Raw genomic sequence first — 22593 nt, 5'->3', positions numbered from 1 at the left:
TTGAAAGAGTAGGTCTATTTGCTTCCTTTTTTACCAAAGGCAATAAAGAAAAATATTTTTGTTAACAGAAGTTCTCATTATATTTTCAACGTCATATATTGGGACAGAAACTGTGCAATAGCGATATCTTCACTATTCACATCCAAAACCTAGTTAGCTAGGCCTTTGGACTCACTTAGAAGCAGTGAGAAGAGTGAAAATGTAGAATGAGAGCTACAAATTTGATGCCTGTTTACTTACCTGTCTGCCCTCCTGAAAAACATTCTCCATGAGGACTGGACCTTGTCTGCACAATTTCCTGTTGTATTCTCAGGGCCTAGCATGGTACTTCCCACCGGAGGCATTCAGTGACTACTTGTGGAATGAATCATGACCATCTCCCCTCTTCCTGTGAGAGAAACTTTGCTGTGAACTCAGGGCTAAGTCTTTGCTGGCTCCGTGTCTTCTGCTATCATCTCTTCACCAATTAAATTCTGTGCTATTACTTAAGGCAAGAATTTTTAAAATGGGATGCCGTTCAGAAAGTCCCCACTGAAAATGTATGTAAAGACTTGTGTGTTGGGTACATTTTTGGACAAGAGCATCTATAGGCTTTCAGGAGGGTTTTCAAAGTACTCGTGATCTTGAAGAGGTCAAGGACAACTGATGCAAAGGATTAGTTGTCTAGCATAGTAGCAAGTGTATAATACATGCTCAATAAACGTGTATAGTCCAATGGCTGAAATTTTGTGTTTCCCAGTCAGATATAGCTGAATGAGCTGTGTGATCTGGCCTAAAAATTTAATCTCTTTAAATCTTAACTTCTTCACCTGTGAAATGAGACTAATAATATCTAATATAATATTGTGAGGATTACATGAGGCAACGTAAAGAATTCTAGACCCATCGCAAGCACTCAGTTAATGTAGTTATTGTTTTTGTTGAAATCCATTAAATTGCATTTCAGACACCATTATCACATACTCGTCAGGACCGAGTCTCAGAACAATTCTTGTTTTTCAAAATAAAATAAAATATATTAAAAAACCAAAAACATTATTCTATTTTCATGCAGCAGCATCACTGAATCATTCTGCAACGTAATAGAGACAAATTCAAAGGGACAACAAAGGCAGGGATTCATCTGTCTTGTCCGGGATCAGAGGGGAAGTCAACCTGACCGAAAGGGAATCAGGTCTTTGAAACTCTTCCAGTCTCTTCCTCCTTCGCCCCCCACCCCAATCTCCATCACTGTGTGCACAAGCACACATGCATGCACGCATACCAACACACCTTAGAAATATCATCTCTCGGGAGTTAGTGGGAATCTTTATGAGTCCTTCTTTAAAATATAGTTCTCAATTCAGCCTCTCTCTCTCTCTCCCTTAATTTTTGAATAGAGCATCATCAAAGGAAAAATACCCAAAGTGTCAAGTTTTATACCACTTGTTCTTTTTTTCAAATTCTTTGAATGACTTCTTTTTTCCCCAGCTCCATTGTATGCAAGAATAAAAGGCAACATCTGTTCATATTGGTGAAGTTACTAACTATGGGTCTATAAGCTTGTGTGATTGCTCAAATTGTGATCCAAGTTCTTGTTTCCTTTGAAATCTTCCATAACACTTGTGAGACAAACACATGTTAAATAAAAAGTCTTCCATAATCTTTAAGAAGAAAAATTAGGTACAGTGGAGTGGAGCTTCTGGATTTTTTAACGTATGCTTACTGCGCATTTAAAGCAAAATTGGAGGTAAGGTGGCGCAAAGTTATGATTTGGCTTAAAATATTATGCTTCAAAGACATACTGGAGTCCAGCTATTCCAAACTCCTAATATTCCAAGATAGAACATTAAACTCCAGAGGTGTGTGAGCCTTGGCCAAAGTCACACTACTGTTTTCCCCTCTCTCATCCATGGCTGGTGGCAGGGTTAGGATGTGATGAGCTCACAGGGTTGACAGTGTAGTAGCTGCTTCATAATTAGTCAACAGAAATTAGCAAATTGGTTTTTAGCCCACTTTCTGCCCCTAAGCCCTCATCACCTTCTAGGGAGCCCATCTTTTGCACCACTTACTTCCTGAGGGGTTTTGTACTCATCTGGTTGAGATAACATATTGCCAAGCTAATAGTTGGCTTAGAACAGCATTTCCAAAAGTACTTGTTCTCTGGGCTGTTGGTATTCTCTGGGGGAAAATAGTTGATGCTTGAATAAATTTTGAAAATGCTGTACTAAACAAATAGATTATTTCCCACAAGTCTTCTCAGAGCCTTTAATATGCTAATGTGCATGATGCGTCTCTAGGAGTTCGATAAGTACATACATCATATTGTCAGAGCTTACTTGACATGGAAGATTCTTGCATCTCTCCCCACTCCCAGCATCTGAGAATGAGTGGGGTTTATGTTATTATCCTTCCAGAGATATTTGCATTTTAATAAGAAATTTAATTTCCTTCTTACAGAAGAAATTATTTGTTGACTTCCTTATCGCTCTTTGTAAGATCTTTAAGGGCAGGAAAAATGTCATTCATCTCTGAGTCACCAAGACTTAGCTCTAAACCATGCACAGTTCCTGGCACATAGAACAAACAGCACAAGATTGCAATCCATCTGTGATTGTTAAACGAATAAACAAAAAAGACCTGGAGGCCTGTAAGGCTTACTTTCTGGAGATAGAACTTGAGCCATGAGTGGCAATCACATTAACCTGCTGTGACTCACCTTTTGATCATCTATTCTACAGTCTGGGGCAAGACTTACTAAGAAGAATTGATAAAGAAAATTATTAAGAAAAAATATTGTATTATCACGTCCCTTTCTCTCTCTTGCTCACTAAAGAAAAGCTAGTGCTTACTCACTTATGTGAGGCAGAATCAGAGCAACAGGTATAGAAAAGCAGAGCTGGAGAAGCCAAAATAGGAAAATTACACGGAAAATGGCTGGCATTTAGAAGAGAAGCATAGAAATGGAAGGAAAGAGGGTGTTGAGGGAGATGAGAACCAGAAAAGTCTAGTGGCTGGGAGAGTTCTGGTTGGGAGTTGAGAGGGGCAGAGGCAGAAAGATTTGGGGTAAGGAAGGGAAGCAGCTGCCTTGGGTGCATAATGAGGATGGCATAGACGGGAACGAGGAGTTTGAAGCTATTTTCTGTGTAACACACACCCACCCTCACACGTTCTACTTTGGAAGTTCCAGGAGGAACAAAGTAAAATCTGGAAATATTTTCATACATATTTTTATTCCCCTCTTGGACTTCCCTCTACAGACTGGGCAATGAGAGATTTCATAATATTTGAGTTACTACCAAAAGGACAGAGGTATGCAAGGAAAATAGGACCCTGGCAAGTTTTCCATTTCTCATGAGAATGGACAATCCTCACTTGTGAAACAACTGTATACAGTTCTCATTATCCACTCCCACCTTACAACTCCCCAGTGCTACACAAAAACAGAAGAACGTGGTGGCCTTCAGTAAACCTTATTTTTTAGTTGATTTTTCAATAGACGCACAAAAAATCATGAAAGGTAATGGAAAGCTATTTTACAATGTGCATATTTACATGCCATAAAATAGATTTCTGTGAAAGATAAGCTACTGACAATCCTAATGATTCCATAATCACCATAAGAAACCTCAACTGGCGACAGCTTTCTCTGGCACAAAATATCTAACACTGCGGTGTACATTTACTAGGTCTCACAGAGGGATTTTATAAGATTCTGAATAAGCTTAGGTCAACAAATAATTTTGGTGGCTTCGACTGAGCTTCTCATGACATCACTGTCCTTGATCCAAAAATGGCTACCGTGTTCATCCTGGAAAGTATGAGTTCCCAAAACACTGAGATGGTAGGATATCTCTTTGTACTGGCAATGTGGTATCTAGGGGAATCTGCCTACTTCTGGCTTGCGTTACCCAAAGCTACCTAGGCCCGTTACTATCTAAAGCTTTCACTTACCTCTGAAAACACACCTGGCATTAGTTTTTATTACTCTGAGTTAGTTTGCTCAATGAAGTACTAGTAGGGGTTGCTAGGCTCAGTAGGAAGGAGGAGAGTAAGCTGGAAAGGACGTGGCACCAAGTTTAATTCAGTTCACCTAAAATCTGTTGAGCAATTATTTTGTGCCAAGAGATGGGGATACAAATACAAATAATACGAGTGTCCTACCTTACAGAAAGGAAAAAGAAAGAAGGAGAGGGTACAAAGGACTCAAAGAGAGAGATTGAGATGGGACAGAAAAAGGGAGAGAGACAGAGATGAGATAGAAGGAAAGGAAGGTAAGGCAGAGAAAGGCATCAACCAGGCACACAGAGGAGGAACAGCTAAAGTAAAGGCAGATAACTGAAAGGGGGAAAGGAAGAAAATGGTAAGAGAAAGAGACAAAAAGAAGAGACAGAATGGTCAGAAATGATCCAAGAAAGGTCAAAGAGAATACTGGACTTGGGGGCTCAAGTTTTACAGCTTTTAAAGTGGTTAACTGACAAAAAGCTTACCCCATTTTCCATGTTCTTCATCTGCATAAATAGAAAGTGGGAGACATTGTGCTTTTAGAGTTATAAGGTGTGTAGACAGATTTAGAAGGTTTATACACGGAGTCAGTAAGCTAACCTAAAAGGTTATCACAGGCTTTGCTTTTGGAAACCTTTTCTGGGAAACAAACAAACCAACCAACCCAGATTCACAGTAAACATGTAATAAAAAAGGCAAAGGATGTTTCCTTTTTTTTTTAAATGCAATTATAAGGACCTTTTCCTTTCTGGGAAAGAAGTGTTTCTTGAGTACAAGTTGAGGCAATTCATTATATTCAGTAAAGTCATCGTGGCTCTAAGTACTCATTAGGATGTCTCCTTGAGAAAAGGAAGGGTGAAAATGGTAGTTTAGAGCAGACAAATGGTCTGTTGTTGATATTTGGTGCATCATATTATTCAGTGGATTTTTTAATTTGAGAAAAATTTTTGGCATCTTCTAAACATGTAGCTGAGAGTGGAGTATATCCAGATCTTTGCTGAGCTACAGAATTGGCTGTGCCAGATCTGTTTGGGACAACTGGTTTCTAATCCCAGATCTCTTGGGCTGGTGTTATTTGAAGGTCGGTATCTCTATTGATAAAATACAGATAGCTTGGACTGTGTCACCAACTGGGAGAGATGGAGATAGAGGAGCTGGGAAATGCCATCAATCATGCTATTATAAGCACTTAAGACTCTCTGGGGTGAGAGCAAATTGGTGGGCCAAGATCTGTTGTCCCACCTTTTTCCAGGGTGTTACCATATCTGCAGATGAAGAGAATTGTGTCTTTCCCCCAGCTGTGCTCAACACTAAAGAGTTCAACAGTAATAGCAATTATGCTGGTGGGATTTGGTGCTGGGGGAATTCTGTGTGCTGGGAGCTGGAGGGAGGCCACCAATTCATTTCACATATATTGTTTCTCCAGGAAACACAGCATAATTGAGGACAATTTTCCACCATGAATTGCATCATTAGCTAACACAGGGAAAGTGAAATGCTGTTAACTTTTCTTTTTCTTCTGCAAAGCTGATGAGCTGAAGACAATAGAAATGAAAAGTTTAATGTAATTTTTTTCCAAGGATATATGTTGAAAATCAGAATCAAAACTCTTTTACACGGTAATAGAAATCCCACATTTTAATACATCGCCATGCACATAGGGAATCAAGTAATGCTGAATACAAAATAGTCAAATATACAAAATGATAAAGCAGATTTTCCAGCCTGACAGAGATCATGCTCACAGATACAAGGGGGCAAAAATCTGTACAGTTTCATTTCTATCAATTTAAAAAGAATCATGCCCCCCAACTCTTTTGGAGGACAACCCCAAACAGGAGGAGACATTATAAGAAAATATAAAGGAGACCCGAAGAGAACTGGCGAGTTGATAGCTGCTTAAGATATGGAAATCGGTGGTTCAAAATTGTGGTGCACAATAATTCTTACGTTTAGAGAAAAAGTTTCTAAACATCATATGCCCTGGGAACCCAGGGAACTAAATGAACTTCTGACAGAAAAGGCACTCATCGCGCCATGTAACTTGCTCGTGCCCTCCTATGTCTAGTCCTGGGAGTTTTTCTAGGGTGCATAGAGAAAAAACCACCGTTGTGGGTAATGAGTAAGGAAAATACTTCTTTAATTAACCACTCTTAAGGGACTAAGAGAATTCAGACTGCTGGTTTAACTACTCACTTAAGGAAGCTATAAAAACCTCTACCGTCTACATAGGCTTTTGTGTTACAAAATGTGCTTTTATAGCCATGTTTGTTAGTGTTTGTAAAACAGTGAATCAGTTTTTTTTTCATCAAATTCTTTTCCTTCATAGGCTATTGAGAACACTGGTTTTCTACTCATATCGTGTGATTTTTCTTCCTCTTTCTTTCCTAGAATACTAATATACAGTAGCACATCAAGAAAGTTGAATGTGGCTCTCCGCGTCCTGTGACTCTCAAGTTGTCAACTTCATACTTTCATTGGTCTTCTCCAACCCCACGGTTGGCAGCCTTTGTTGGCACTATGCCAAGCCTGAGACGCTCCCTCTGGGCTACGTGACAGGACTCTAAACCTCTGGGAGGTGGAGAAGTGGAGATAAACGTGTGCCTTGGCCTTGGGCTCTGCAGATCAGCCCACATACACGAGAAAAAGCATGTGTGTGCGTGCAAAATGCTGACTGTAACTTTCTTATCATTCTTTTACTTTTTTAAATCCCAGAATGGAGTCCCAGTAATAACAGCTATGAGAAGGAGGCATAAAGTAAGGGAAGGGGCTCATTGACTCAAGCCCGTAGCCCGCCTCACCATGATAATTACACAGATTATTTTGGTGGTACAGGACAGCTTCTCCCTTTGGCTCATTTTAGTCTCCAAACAACCCTGTCTGCTAAGGTTGCATCCCAAACAGATGAGCAAAGGCCCAAAGAGAGGAGTGATTTCTACTGAAGTCAAGTATTCTTTAATTCAAAACATCTTCTTCCCCTTTATCAGAATGGTGCGTTTCCACAAAGTCCTAAAAATAACTCAAGTATACAAACCACAAGAGATCAATATTTTCTTTTCTCAGGTACTTTTTACTGAGCATATGTAACTTTGTTACAATATTGATCTTTTCTAAAATTTTGTGTACAGCTATTTAATTTAGTGCCCAATGATATTAAATAGTCGGATTAACTGGAACTACAGTTGTATGATTTAGTGACACAAGAGTTTTGGTGGAATTAGTTTCAAAACATTTGTGCTGGCTTGGCTTTTCAGCAGACTAGTTGCTTCTGTGCCAATCATGACTGAGACTTACAGGGCAAAGTCAAGAACCGTGCATTATTCAGCTCTTTGCAATGTGAACTTCTTTCATGAGCTAAACTGTGGTCTCCCCAAACATGGCCTTGTAAGGATAGCATGTTTCTATTGGTGGAGGAAAGGTAGTGGTGGAGAAATCATTCAGAGCCCCAAAAAGTCTTCAAGTTGCCTATGTGTGAGTTTAAGCAAGTGGAACCCCAACTACCCGCAGTGGGGGCCAATGCTCATCGAAGAGGCTACCCCTTCTCTTTCTGGTGATTTGAGGTGCATTACAATTAAAAAAACCCAATGTTTCCAGTGTTCAAACATGAATACCCACCTCCTCATTCTCTTTTAAGGTTCCCACCTATAGACAGGGGCCTTTTGTTGTGAAGAAGAACCTGGTTATACACTTCAAAACCTCTGCAGCTGGTACGTGGGGAAACATATTCTTGGTCTTCTCTCAAACGCATTGCATGGGAACTAGGCATAGGAATTGTCAAAAGCTGCCACAGAGTTAGCAGGCAGCTCCCAATGCAAATACATAACTGTGGTAAAAAAAAAAAAATAGTGGAAATAAAGAATTAGAATTTATTTAGGAATCATATAGTCAAGGCCCATGGTAGTGTTCAATCCAAGTCATATTTGTGAATTATGCTTGAGCAGGGAGTCTTAGAGCTTCAAAAAGTGTCTTCGTGGTATTTGTGTTATTGTAAAGGGAGGCCAGGCTAAGCTCTGGGGTGATGGGAGAAGACCACCATCGGCTTGTGGAACCAGGCGTGTTAACCACCAGATGCTCAAGGCATTGAACGGCGGGCAATTTTTTCTTCAAGCTTATGTCACAAAATCAGTTCCCCCACCCTGAGAGAAATAATGATCTAATAAGAATCTCTTATTTTAGAATTTTTTTCAGAGCAAAGCATTTGAATACATTTTTATAGGATTACGGGGAGGGCGGGGTGCTGGTGATTACAATCGCACAGACCTGTGCGCTCTTATATGTCAATCCAGTTTAGAATTCCACGTTTAGTACCTGTGTGTGTGCCAATGTGGCAAAGTCAGGTGAAAGCAGCCTGCTTATTTCCCTTGATTCAAACGATTGAAATTTAAAAGGCTATAAACAATGCAGAAGGCAACCAGCAGAGTCTTCGGTGTCTTAAATGTTTTAGGTATTATATCTCCAACATAGGATTAATTTAACAGTCTCCTTGTTGTTCATGTTAGTAGGGCTGTTTCTAGGCAAAAAGGCCTGGGTTTAAGAGCCTTTCTAAGACCTGCAAATGTGCGAGGTTTGGAAAACAACAACAACAATTAAACAAGCAATTAAACAAATGAAATCCCCAAACCATTGGCTCCAAAATATGAATATTATATAATCAGAAATAATGTCTAAAGAGCTACAACACTTAATATTGTCAACCAGTCAACCGCAATTCAATGCAAATCATATGGTTACTTCAAATTTTACTAAGTGTATGTTGTTGGTACCTTCTAGTGCTTGATATAATTGGGGAAGGGAGGCTCTGAAGGAAGGATGCTTGGGGCTCTTCAAGGTTTTAAAATAGCCCTATTTGGCAAATGAAACTCCAGAGGTACAAAGCCGCTTACACCCATTTTCTGCTATTCTGTGGAAGTCGTTTCTCAGTCTTGGTGCTGTTGGGCAGGAGGTCTAAACATGGCCCCCGTACTCATTGGCACTATCCCTTTATATTTGTCATGGATGAATTTCACCCTCAAACTTTTAGATCTTAGAAACAGGGCCCTCCCCCTCGGCCTAGAATTTTCCCTGCAGGGCCAAGGTGATGAGCAGAAGAAAACCAGTACTGATACTATTCCTCCAGCCACCTTCCCGGAAGAGACTCTCCAGGAAAGGATCTCTTTTGTTCTTCTTCTTAAGGAATGGCAGAACCTCCTTGTGCACCTGGACAACTTTTCCTCAAGCTTCCCACAGGTGGTGAGCTTTCAAAAGAATGCTCCCTGTCTCCCCACTAGAGGAAGTCACTGGAGCAAAATAATGGAAACGCGGCCCTCTTTGACCTTGAAGTTGTGCAGCGGTGCCAGAAGACATGCACATTGATAAAGCAGAATTCATAAGATAGTTCTCTGGTGACAGGATTAGATGCAGATCTAAGGAGACTAAAGAGCAGGACCAGCTTGTCTTTGAAAGAGAGTCCGCAGCTGTGCCCTGAGCAGAGGCGTCTCCTGGTCTGTGCTCCTTCATGATCTCATGGGCTCCGTTTTGATTAGTGGTGCTGACCAGTCACTCCCTGGAGATGCCCATCCATGTCCCACTGCTGTTTGGGCAGCAAGCTTTCACCAAGATTCAGCTTAAGAAGGATTTATTAGTCGGTACTGGGGAAAGAAGGTTATGGCTGTTTTTCTGTTTGAGTTCTTTATAGAAGATTTGAAATCTACCCACAGAACTATGCGAAAAGAAGAAAGAGATTGAAAGACAAAACCCCCCACAAAACAAAACAAAAAAGTGGGGTGGTGGGGGCTGTGGGAGAGAGGAATAAAAACCGCCTTTAAGGTATAAAGAAATCTATGTCATTTTCAAAGATTAGATTTTTTAAAAAGAGATTACGACAGCTTTAGGTCTAGTTGTCAAGTAACAAAATTACTCTAAAGAACGTAGAGGAAAGCATCACAAAGAATGAAGCTGCTAATGCACTGGAAAGAGGTTTTGGTAAAACTAGAGTGCTAAGGGGGTCTTGAAAACTTTTCTTACAGGAGACTTTTATTGTTCCTATCCAAAATCAATTATGTGACATTTGCAGACAAAGAAAGCATTTGCAAGTAACAAGAGGGCAAATCCATTAGAGGTTTTTATCCTTCGTTTATATTCTCATGGAAGGTTGATATTCCTTTTCCCCTTGAATGTTAAAAATGGCAGAAATCCCTCAGAACTAAGGACTATTAGCTTCTGTGTGGGCAACTGAGAAGGGACTCTGGAGAGAAGCCTGGGCTGTTTACCCGTGGTCTGGAGGTAGAAGTCAAATGTGCAGTTACACACCTCACAGAGCCTGAGCAGGGATCTGAAGCCATTACCCACAGAGAAAGCTGACGGGGTCCCTACCCCCTAGGTATGTCTTAAACCACTGGAGTGATTTGCTTTTCACCCTAGCAGAACCACCACCGCTCTGCATGTTTAATTCAGTTCTGGAGCTGGAACAAGCTAATCCCCTTGGCGTCCCAGAGAGTCAGATAATTATTCATTTCTGTTCATTCCCAAGAGCGCCCTTCCTGTACAAGTAGGGGTGTCCGCCTTTTAATAAAAGGTGTAGCACAGGTTTAAGGAAAAGGAAAAGTCAAACATCAACAGTGTACAGCCGTCAGACATCAAAATATTTATCCCTTACCTCCCCCGTGTCCCGCCTCCTACTGAACAGAACTCACCACAGCCATTTCTGAACTTATGGGAGGTAAAATTTCCTACAAACATCTTGGGAAGAAGGTACAGCACAGCATGGAGGAACCATGGGTAATTGTGGACCAACAGGTAGCAAAGAATCCCGAGGCTGTGAACGAAGTCATTTCTCCATTTTGCTGGTTTAGCTCCTCACGGCTCAGATTTTATGCCACCATGTTTCCAAAACTATCCCCCAAAATGATTTCAAACAGAAGTCGACAGTTTGGAAAACAGTAGCAGTTCATATGCAAATATGTGGTACGTGCCAGGAATTAAGGCATTTTTAGAGAAGCCATCTTCAACTGGGCTCTTCCATTGTTTTCGTTTTTGCCTTCTCCCATCTCCATCTTCACCCATTAACTTTTAATAATTTTCCAGCACTCTTTCGACTCAAGAAAAAAAAAAAGAAAAAAAGCTAGGAAACTTTCCTATTTAATTGTTCAGGATGTATTTTGCAAAAGCCAAAGTGAGTAAGGATGAGCCACCATCATTTAACGGACATCTGCACCATTGGGAAACTGGTGGGAAAACACCAGTTTCCCAAGGGTGTTAGCAGTAGTCGCAGAATGTCCCTTGCTAGGTCAATTAATTCCCAGCTCCAATATCTCAGCACCTGCCAGTAGTTCTTTTGGCTTCATCAGGCCCAATTCTGCATCCCCAGGACAAATTATAGAAATGGAACTTCAGAGAATCCAGCATAATGAGGAATGGTTGCGTCTATATGAAGAATGGGAACCTAGGCAATCAGGGTGGATATCAAGGGAAGCAACTGAAAGCTGCTTTGGGAAGCTCTTACCAGCTAAATCTAGGTGCTGGAAGGGCTGATCGTACATGGAGGGTGCCAATATGTGGCCTGATGCTGTCTATACCTCTTCCTCCCCTGCCCACTTCCTCAAAGGACCCGCCTGCTGCCATGTGCATTTTCCCAGGTTTCTCAGGCTGGGGGCGGATGATGTCTGAATTCAGTTTTCACTGTGGAAAAGGTGGGGTGGGGATAGTGTCTGGGAGGAGGAGATACTGTTTCATAAAGGCAAGGAGAGTCCGCCTTGCACACTGTCGTTGCCCCAGCATAAAATTTGGCTCATAGTAGGTGCTCAAAGAACGCTTGCTGAGTAAAGGAAGGAACGAAAGATGAGGAAGCCCTGCAGTTAGAATTGAAACTCCGGCCGTGGGCCGTAGAGACCGGGATGTTATGTCCAGGGGCACTGGCAGCCAGGGTTTGGCCTCCTAATTCTGGATTAGCAAAGGGTTATGGTCTGCGAGGGCTTCATGGGCCTGGTGCTGACCCACTGAAGGGCCAGATCTTGGCGGTGACTGAAACTTCTCTGAGTTCCCTCTTGGAAGCCTGGTTCTGTGACACCACATGCCCACAGGCTTGAGTCATCCTGCCGGGTGGCTCACCCGAATCACATGTGGGTCTCTCTCCCCTTCCTGGTCAGCTTTCCAAATCTCAGGCATGGGCGTTTCTTCAATGGGCTATGCATTTCCTGAGACCCCCCCCCCCAGAGGAGGCAAGATGTGGGGAGAGTAGACAATGAGTGTGTGTCTGGAGACTCCCTAAAATGTCAAGCTTGCTTGTGCTGGCAGGGTCCCAGAGTTGTTACGTGTATTTCAAGAAAAGCCTCTGATGCCTATCAGTCCCTGGCTGAGGTCATGGGCACACAGAACACACTTTGCTGAGTTTTTGATTCAGCCAACTTCATATTTTCAGGAAAAAAAAAATGCTAAAGCATTATGTAAGGTCAGTCAATATGGACATTTCTCTAATGCCTAAAGATAAGCAATAACTGGACTGACCAGTTTCCCAGGACTGTGCTTTGTTGTAAAACATAGCATAAAAAATAATTAGTTGTGGGTATAATCCCAGAAAGGATTAAAAGGGACTAGTAGGTTCTCTACCGAGGAAGGAGTCTAATGTGGGATTGAACACTTTCTGTTTCTAGGCATGAAGGGGGTTACTTGGTGTTTTTTCCCTCCAGAGTTGTGACTTCAACTTGACTTAGAGAGTTTTCCAAAGTCTTAAAGTTGGACCACACAGGAAAACTGCATTCTGCTGTCCTTACCATCAACCCAGCATGGTCTTAGATTAAAAGAAGGCCACCCCTTTTATTTTCTTTGAAATAACTCTTATACAGAATGAGAGAATACGGACCTTGGCCAAATACAAGCCCCCTGTGTGTTCCAGTATTGGTAGGTGCGTGTGCTAAGTTGTGCCTAGGTACGCAGAACCAAGACCTAAGATATTACCATCAGCAGGCCCACTTCTAGTTCCCTTCGGGGCTACAAGTAACCCAGTCGTTCAGTAAAGTGTCAAGAGGTTAAGTCTAACAGTACTGTGGCCATATTTACACCAATCTACCACAAACGACTGGGGATATGTTTGTCTTGGACAGACAAGATTTGCAAAAGAAAAAAGAAAATACTTATTTCCTCACATGTACCGAACGTGCTGATTCTTTTCAGTGTAGTGTTCTCATATAAAGTGCTTAAGAGTTGGACAGAATACCTTGAGACATCATAACTAACATAATCGAGACATGTTTACATTCCTACCAGGGCATAACATGGTGAACACTTCCACTGAGATTGCAGAACTGCTGTGATTTTTTCCTAACACATCATGCCATCTGCACACATAATAAAATAATCCAGTAGTTGCCATGCTAAAATAGGACTTCTAGTGAAGGGCACAGACAGCTACCCAAAGGGAGCTTGAGTTATGCACAGTGATGAAAACTGGAAGCAATTTTCCAGCTAATGGTCTGCCAATGACCACTTGGAATGAGTTGGCACTGTATATTATGCACCTCATTTCAAAATCCACACAAACTAAGATTTTCCAAAGCCCATCATCTTGACTGAGTGGGTGTTTTTTCAGTTAATCTGGTTAATCTGTCAATGCTCCAAGGATATCTTCTGGCAGTGCCACGAGTAAGTCTTTCTGTGAGGAACAGGCCATGTTCATATCAACTGGCAGGACAGCAGCTTGAAAGGCTAACCACGTTTATGGAGAACCCTCGGTTGAGGCTGAAAGAGGAAAAAGGGGAAAACATGGTGAGTTATTTCTTTATGTTCCTAGAGACCGATATGCAGCAATTATCCTGTTCAACCAAACCCTACCATCCTTAGGTCCAAGAGAAAGCTCTAGTAGAGATAATGGTCACTCAACTCCAGGACGACTCTATGGCAGCCTGTGCTCTTGGAATGTCCTTCCACCGTTCGGCAGATTGTAGAAGACATCCATCTCAGGGACAGGCGAAGTTGCCTGGAAGTGAGGGCAAAACCAGGTCTCTGGAATTGGCAGGCTGTCAGGGCTGTGGTTTGGGAAACCCTTTCATATAGCACGGGGTTTCATGCATTTACTTGATCTGGAGCAAGATCAGATTGGGAATGGAGTGAAGGCATTTTGGCGGGGAGATTTCATTCATCAGGAAGCTTTCTTGGGATAAAACCTAGAAGGAAATATTGGAAGCAGGAAGGCTGAAGCTCCTGAGTTTGCCAGGTGAAAAGTCAGATTGGCTGAGCAGGTTAGGGACTAGCTAGAGAAAGTCATTAACATCTGACCAGAGATTAAACTACTTGAATTGCAGCCCTGTTTTTGACATTGGAAATGCTGGTGAAAACACATATTCCTGAATTTCCTAATTTTTTATTTTCTAATTTTCCCATGATTTTATCTGGTTATTCCCTGCAGTTCCTTACACACAGGTCTTCATTTCTTCATTACTTAGTTAATATAGCAGCACAACTGAATATTTTGCTCAGAAAAATATCAGTATTGGCTTTATTTAGCACACAAAGTTATCGGGCAATGGAGAGAGAAGGACAGCAAGAGTTCCCGATGTTTGAAAAGAGCCTACCTACGTTTTAAAACTGGCTTTTCAAAACATGAGAGAATGCATAATTTATAAGCAAATGTTTGATTAAAACTTGCTATTTTTGAGAAAGTGCAAAAACAAAAGGTACTACTTGAGCATATTAAATATAAAATAATACTAATGATAATGTTGTAATGAAAGTAGAATACTAATATATTGCTGATGGCATTATAAACTGGAAAAATAATGTCAATTTATTTAAAAACTACTAAGAATTCACATTCCTTGACTCAGTGTTCCCATTCTAGGAGTGTATCTTAAGAAAATAATCTAAAAAAATGAAAGAAGCTATATGTACAAATATGTAACCTAGAGGTAACTTATAATAGTGGAAAAATTGGAAAACAACCAATCTCCTATTGTTGAAAATTTAGTTTAAGTAAACTATAGTGCATTAACAAGATGGATGATTACATGGCCATTAAAGAAATAATTATGATGATTATGGTAAACAGTTATGACATACTACAATATAAAACTTACACACATGCATAGAAAAGAACTGTAAGTGAAATGGTGAAGGTGCTAAGGATTTTTATTATTGTTGTCACAGTATTCTGCAAAACAACAATAAAAATTAGGCTCACAAAGGTGCAGATTTGACCCATAAGTATTGACTGACTAAAGCATCCAGGATTATTTTCATTCGTTAATGCTACCTTGAAAATACATACTTTACAATTTAATTAAGAGAGAACATTCTAGTATTATCAGAGGAAGGATAGAAACCTACAGGAGTAAAAATCTTCTGTCCAGGTCAACCTGCAAAGGAGTAGTATAGCCTGGAATAACGATACAGATTTGTAGGAGCCTGACAGTACACCATCCTTGATACTTATGCTAAAATATGCTCTGGAAAATGTGTGACCTTGGAAAAGTATTACTAAGACTAACCTATAAAATAAAATTTAAAAGTGAATAATGATAATAAAGCATGAACTCCAATTAATTATTATACTTTGGATCCCGAGTCAGGAGTAGATAACTAGGTTTATCGCAGTTGCTACTTCTTCAAATAACCATGTTTTCCACATGAGCCTCTCACAGCTGATGGAAAGGGGGTGTGTCTAATTTTAGCATATAATAACACACAATCATGGACATAAGCTGAGCCTATTATACTTTAAAGCTCTTTCACCAGTGGTTCCCAATATACCTCTTAGGATAGGTAGAATTATCTGCATTTTATGGATAAGGAAATAAGAGCCAGAGGTATTATTTGCCCAAGTTCATACTGCTAGTGAGGATCAAATCTGTACTCAGACTTAGGAGTGTCCCACTCCAGTCACATGCAGGAGTGACAGGGACAAATATATAAAGTATAAGTATTCAGAGCCTTTCCCATTCTCCCATCTTCTAAGTAGGATTCTTTCTTTATCCATAAGCCCCATCGGCAAAAGGAAGGGCCCTGCTGGGCAGGGAAGAAAACTAGAGACTAAATTAATTCATGTTAGAAAGACAGAGATATTGGAAAAAGCAGAGAGATACTCCTACAAGACAGGAATGCACACAGAAGTAGAAACCACAGAGAGACAAGCTGGGGATTTAGGGAGTGACAGGAGATTTGGGGTGATGGCTGCCAAATGAGTGGGACCTTTAGAATAGGGATGGCCAAAGAGAAGAGTATGCTATGACATCACTCCTTCTGGACCATCTTTCCATGGAATCACGAAAGAAGACATTCATTGTTCTTTGATGCTTTCGTGGGGAGTTGTCTTTCATTTGAATGTGTCAGCACGTTGAGTTGGGCTTTATGTAGGAACAACAGGCCCCCATTTGCTCAGGTTGTATGTGCAAGATATGTGACTAGAGTAAGACTTGAACCATCATCTTTCTATCACAGATGTATACGTAGTGATGGGTTCTGCTATCACCACTTTGCTAGAGATTTCTATCTGCAATAGGAATCGTGTCTTCAGGTATACAAAAGCGACATGAAGTCAAAATGTAAAATGGCATCTTGCATTGGATAGCTCTGGCTCTTTAAAGGGAGAACTGTGTGATGTTTGAGATGGTACATTTTTGGAGCTCCATTCTCTAGGCTTCAGCCATCCCAAACTCCTTGTAGCTCCTCATAGGCACTGGTTATTCACAGCCTTTGCCCAACCTTTTCTAGGATGCCTTCTTTGTACATCCTCTAACATTAGTGAACACCTACCCCTCCAAGACCATCTCATGTGTCACATTCAATGTGAAGCCTTCTCTCCCTCCAGATATAGCTCACAACTTCCCCCGATATGCCAGCCTAGCATCTCAAACCTTTACCATCAAACCCACCATGAACACTTTGTTTTAACATATCCATCTGTCCTCCTAAATTTTTAGAGGGTGGTGCCATGTCTTATTGTTGTGTCTTCCTAATGCAAAGTGCAGTGCCAGGTATGCAGAAAGTCTTAATAAATAGTTGTGAAATCAATGAAGAAAGGAATGATGTTGGAGAAGGAGAGTTTTTTTCAGCTTAATTCAATACCTAATTTTACAACAGATTCCATCTTGTAGCTCAGGTCTGCATATGGAGAAGGGGATTGCTCCAGTCTCTTTCTCCATGTCTAAGGACTATTCAAGGAACATGTGCATCCTGGACTGGCCATGTATGGACCTGCAGCTAACAAAGAGTAAAGGGCTCTTTCTCACATCTCTGTTTAACAGGTCAACATTACCAGTTTAGGTATTCTGGGAACTAATCATCTCTTTAGTCCAATGGCTTCAGGGTTTGGGATGAGTGGAGAAGAATTAGAGTCCAGTGATTAAGAGGATGGCTCTGGAATCAGGAGGATCTGGGACAACAACCCAAGCTCACCACTTACCAGCTACATGATGTTGAAAGCATGAATTTCTCCAAACCTTAATTTCTTCATCTTTAAAATGCTGATTATGATCCCCACCTTACTGAGTTGCTGTGACGATAAAATGAGCTCACAGAAAAAGCACTTTGCATGATGTTTGGCAAATGGTACCTATCTTTAAATGATGGCTACTATTTATGATTATTATTGACACAAATTCCCAAAGTTCCTCAGAGAAACTAGACATACAAACAAATCAATATTCTAACGTCACAGCTGGGGGCCAGGAAAAAGGAACAATCTGTTTGGAGGTCAAGCCTTTGCACCCTCCAAGAGACAGATAACACTTTTCTTGCCTGCCAAGGCCACAGTCAACACACTCTGGCTTCCACTCTCCCCAGATTAGTCCAGACACTAACAGACAGTTCATGATAAGGAGAGTTCACTTCAAAGGCAGGAAAGGGCTGGCCTGGGAGGCGATGGCCAACCTGACAGAGGTTTCATGAACAGCTCTGGGACGAAGTATGTCCAGCTCCATCTTTCCCTACTCCAGCAGCAAAGGGCTGAAGAGATTAGTGTGTTTGGGGAAGAAGAAAAGATACTGTGTGCAAGCAGCCCCACCTCTCATGGGCTGAAGGTAAGAAATGAGATTGCATCCCTTATAAAATACTGTTTAGTATCTTCCATTCAAAAAGGGCTGTATATTCTACCTGAAAGTGTCTTTCACGTGACTCGTGACTTGAGCTTGAGGACTTTAGTGTGGGCCTGAACTGTACTTTGACATGAGACAATTTAAATGGGAGATGAAGATTCCAAAGGCGTGAGATCCACAGTTGCCCCACATAACAGCCAATAATAAACAGAACTAACATTTAGTTAGCAGCTACAATGGGCCAACTAAGGTTTTTATGGGCAGTTACTCTTTGAATCCCCACTGCCATCTTTAAGGCCTGAATTGCATCATCCTCATAACATATCTGGAAAACAAACATGCCAGGTTCATTAACTTGTCACAGCCACACTGCTAGAATGCATAGAGCGGAGACTAGAACGCAGATCTGTACTCCCCACAATGCTTTCCTGACTCAGTAAGAAACGTGTTAGGAAAGCAAATTCCTTAACTCCAACAGGAATGCAGGAGAGAAAGCAAGTAGCTGTGTTTGTATAAAAGAATGCTCAGCAAATGTGAATCCTATACAAAAAGTATCATAAATAAGAGGATTGACCTAGAGAAAGTTAGCACATTTTTATTTAACAGTCTAAAATGTTTATAGCAGTGGTTCTCAACTGGGTGCAGTTTTGCCCCCTAAGGGACATCTGGCAATGTTAGGAGACATTTTTGGTTGTCATGACTTTGGGGGTACTACTGGCATCTACTGGACAGAGGTCACGGACCCTGCTAAACATCCTAAAATGCACAGGACAGCCCCCCACATCAAAGAATTATCCAGCTCAAAATGTCCATAGTGCTGAGGTTGGTTTAGAGGATACAGGTCCTTGTTTATCTTCTATTCCTGGCTGTGAGCCAAATATATCACTCCCAAAATAGGCCAAGATAAAAACCAACTTAAGTGTGCCTCTTGTGTGTTCAGGAAATAAGGCTAATTTCAAACCTCACTCCCCTCTTCTATTCATCATTTGCTCATTTTATTTGATTTTATATTCAATGTAATCAAAACCTCCAATACTAAATCATTTCTAACTTTTAGAACCCTCACAGGCATACCATTATAAGAATCAAGATTGGATGATTTAAACAGGTATGCTCAATTAATTAATTAGCATGTATGGGAGAAGTTAGGAGATGAAAGAAGGACAAAGGAGGATTTATGTGGCAATAAAACTAAGCTCTGCCATTAGCCCTTTGGTGGGAGAAGCCACATGCTTTCTCAGTTGCACTGGTTTCATTTCTGCGACTATCTGTCCACCCATAGTTTGGGGGTGTGTTCCCCCCATTGCCACCTCTGAGAATATGATTAAGAAATCAACTCCAGCCTCTGACTGCATGAAGATAAAGGCCAGAATCTCTGGGTAGATGATATCAGGATGGCAGAAGACCTGGGTTAAGGGCAATAAAATAGATGATGCATACAAACTAGCCTGTAACTTCTCATAACCCCCGGTAAACTGGAAACCACAATGACTCTGTGCTGGTTACTTTTATGTGTCAACTTCACTGGGCTACCAGGGGACAGATATTTGGTTAAACGTTATTCTGGGTGTGTCTGTGAAGGTGTTTCTGGATGAGATTAACATTTGAGTCAGTAGAGTGAGTAAAGCAGACCGCCCTCCCTAATGTGAGTGATCCCATCCAATAACCTGAAAGCCTGAGCAGAACAAAAGGCTGAGTAAGGGAGAATTTGCACTCTCTGCCTGTTTCTGAGTTGGGACATCGATCTTCTCCTGCCTTGGGACTTGTACTCTGACTTGGACTGGAACTTACACTATCAGCTCTCCTGGGTCTCAAGCTTGCAAATCTTGGGCCTTCTTAGCCTCCATAATGGTGTGGGCCAGTTCCTTACAGTAATTCTCTATCTATCATCTCTCTTTCTTGCACGTTGTTCTCTATCAATAGAGAGAGAAAGATATAGATATAGATACAGATTTATAGACATATCTCCTATTGGAGAACCAATTTCTCCTATTGGTTCTGTTTCTCTGGAGAACCCTGAGTCTATAGACAACAATGACCACAACAGTAGGCACTATCATTAACTAAGTACTTACCACACACCTAGCATGATGCTAAGAACCTGTGTCTATTTTGGAGCAACCTGAGGAGGTAGATACCATAACCTCACTCCACAGATGAATAAAATCAGGCTTAGAGAGAGAAATGACCTAACATAGGCTGCAGCCTTTAGGCCAGTCTGTGGCCCTTGATCTGGTTATGACAGATCAGGGCCTGTTGATTCCAGCAGTGCTGAGGAGGAAATTTGAGGTTGCAAGGCCCCTGGGAACGTTTTCAGGCAATCATTTATTCCTAGATGGGATAGGGAGGCCTTGGCCTCCATCCCCATCCTCCAAGCCCTTGGTTTTATCATTTCAATTAGAATGTGACTGGCTTCTGATACTATAAGAGGAGTCTTTCTGAAGTTGGCTTTGCACTCTGCATTGGCTTGGTTGCCTTCTCTCTCTAGGGAGTCTGAGGGTTCACGAGATGAGTGAAGCTGGACCACCAAACACACACACACTGAGTGAGAGAGAAAAAATATGCACTTGTGTGCAAGCTGTCCCTTTCCTTTTCCTCAGCCCCAGGGGAAAAACCAATGACACTGTATTTGTCCCCTTACTGTTCTACCACAAGTAAAGCTGCTCGTCTACACTATGAGGCTCAAAACCTCTGAGAAATTGACTCTGGTTCCTGTGGGTTAAACTAGTCTCTGGATTCTAGGGTTTTAAGAACTCTGACATTTCAAACTGAAGTCCTTAAACGTGACTACATCAGGCTCATCTCAAGGAGCTTTCTAAGATTTTTATTTTGTCCAGCCTCTCTCCATTTCCACTGACTCAGAACGTCCAGCGGGAGGTCTGGAAATATCTATGTTTAACAAGTGGCTTGGTGATTCTCATGAAGCCAGCTTGGCACAAATCCATGGAAGCACCAACGTCTTTTCCTCAGTACTTAAATAATAGTTATTTGTCCTTCATACAGGGAAAAGTGTTTAGGTGGTGGGGAAATTTGGTTTATAGTTTTGTTCGCTTTAGATAATAAAACACCAAGAATCCTGGATATAATACAGTACAGTGATCCAAATATTGGGTTTTACAGTGGGGCAGACAGGAGTGGCGAGACCCGAGCAAGCTATCCAACCCATTCAAAGTCCTAGGGACTTAGGTATGTTCCATCATCCCAGTATTATTTAGTTTCTACAGGCTGATTCATGCATCAATCAATCAAGCAAGTAATCGACATTTATTCCATTGAGCACTTACTAAAATGCCCAACATTGCCTTGGGGGTGCAGGGCCTGGGGGGTTTCATATCTGTATATTGCACTTATCATACTATATTAGAATCACCTGATGATGTCTGTCTACAGACTAATGCTTCTCAAACTTTACTGTACTTAGAAATCCCCTGGAGAGCTTGGTAAAGCACAGATTTTGGGCCCCAAGTGGAAAGAATCTAATTAAGTAGGCCTGGAGCAGTTCTGTGAATTTGCATTTCTAACAAGCTTGCAGGGGACACCGATATTGCTAGTCTGAGGACCACTCTTTAAGCACCACTGTTCCTAACCCCAAGCTTCTTTGCCAAAGAGTATGTCTTATTCTCTCTTTCTGCAGTGTGTAGTAGAACGCCTGGAATATCAAAGGTGCTCTTGAAATGTTTGTTGAATGAATGAATGACTGTATGGTGAAAGCTACATGAATGAGGTTAGCCGTTTCTTAAAGTAAGGGCAGAACTTGTCTGGGGGCCATAGTATTGTTCTCCAACGAGATGGTTTAGGAATTTCAGTGTATGCAAGTATCTGAACTCCATAAGTTCTCTGTGATATTTCAGGACATCTATCGACTTCAGTCTCTGGGCATGATTTCCCCAGGAAAATGGCAAAACCTAACCCAGCTTTATGGCCATCTTGAACCAAAAACCTGCTGACAATAGCGGCTACCACCCTGAGGCACATTAATATGAGATCATGCATTTCTGGGAGAAAAGTATCATCAGGCCAGATGCTCTCAGCAGGGATGCGTTTGTACATCCAGTTAGAGATAACCCAGTGATTCCAGTCTCTGCACTGGACAGAGGAAAGCATCTCAAGTTGTTAAATTCCAACAGCCACTCTAAAAGCCCACAGAACGTTCCAGAAGAAAACTCTGTCCACCAGCACGAACAGCAATGAATCTCATGAGAAAGCATGAAAGTTTAATCTAAGTTGCCACTGAAATTCCCCTCCATCTCCTGAATGTCAGGCTGGCGGGCAGAGTATATTCTGAGAGATCGTTTCCTAATGTCTCTCCCTGCTTCTGTACCCCGCCTCACTGAGTCACAGAGCATGGTGCCCTTCCTGTTTGTCAACTGCATGAATAAGTCAAGTTCCTTCTCCTTTTTTTTTTTAAGTTCATCTATTCCCCTCTTTGTCTTTCTCTCTATTTAATCTTATTTTCATCCCAAAGGCCTCTCTGTTGACCAACCCAATAGCTTCTTCATTTGAAAACGTTCAAGATTCGCTTGTTTAGAAAAAACATATTCAAAAAAATTCACCAGATCCTGCAGCTTTTACAAGAGAAAGAGAAAAAGCACACTTTAAGGAGCTTCTC

At 41.3% G+C, this 22593-nt stretch overlaps 1 protein-coding gene across 2 annotated transcripts in view; it reads right to left on the bottom strand.

Moving 5' to 3' along the window:
* Positions 1-5607: 5607 nt before the first annotated feature.
* SAMD12 (sterile alpha motif domain containing 12) overlaps positions 5608-22593 on the bottom strand; it is a 382037-nt gene continuing 365051 nt past the window's right edge. For both annotated transcript variants that reach the window (XM_046642230.1, XM_046642232.1), the window contains one exon: positions 5608-13695. In XM_046642230.1, the coding sequence (XP_046498186.1) occupies positions 13635-13695 (61 nt within the window). In that variant the 3' untranslated portion in view covers positions 5608-13634. The remainder of the gene's footprint in view (positions 13696-22593) is intronic.

This window comes from Equus quagga, chromosome 16 (genome assembly GCF_021613505.1).
Source record: "Equus quagga isolate Etosha38 chromosome 16, UCLA_HA_Equagga_1.0, whole genome shotgun sequence".
Classification (NCBI taxonomy): domain Eukaryota; kingdom Metazoa; phylum Chordata; class Mammalia; order Perissodactyla; family Equidae; genus Equus; species Equus quagga.
The sequence above is the reverse complement of the archived record's forward strand: the minus strand, read 5'-3'. Positions and strand labels throughout refer to the sequence as shown.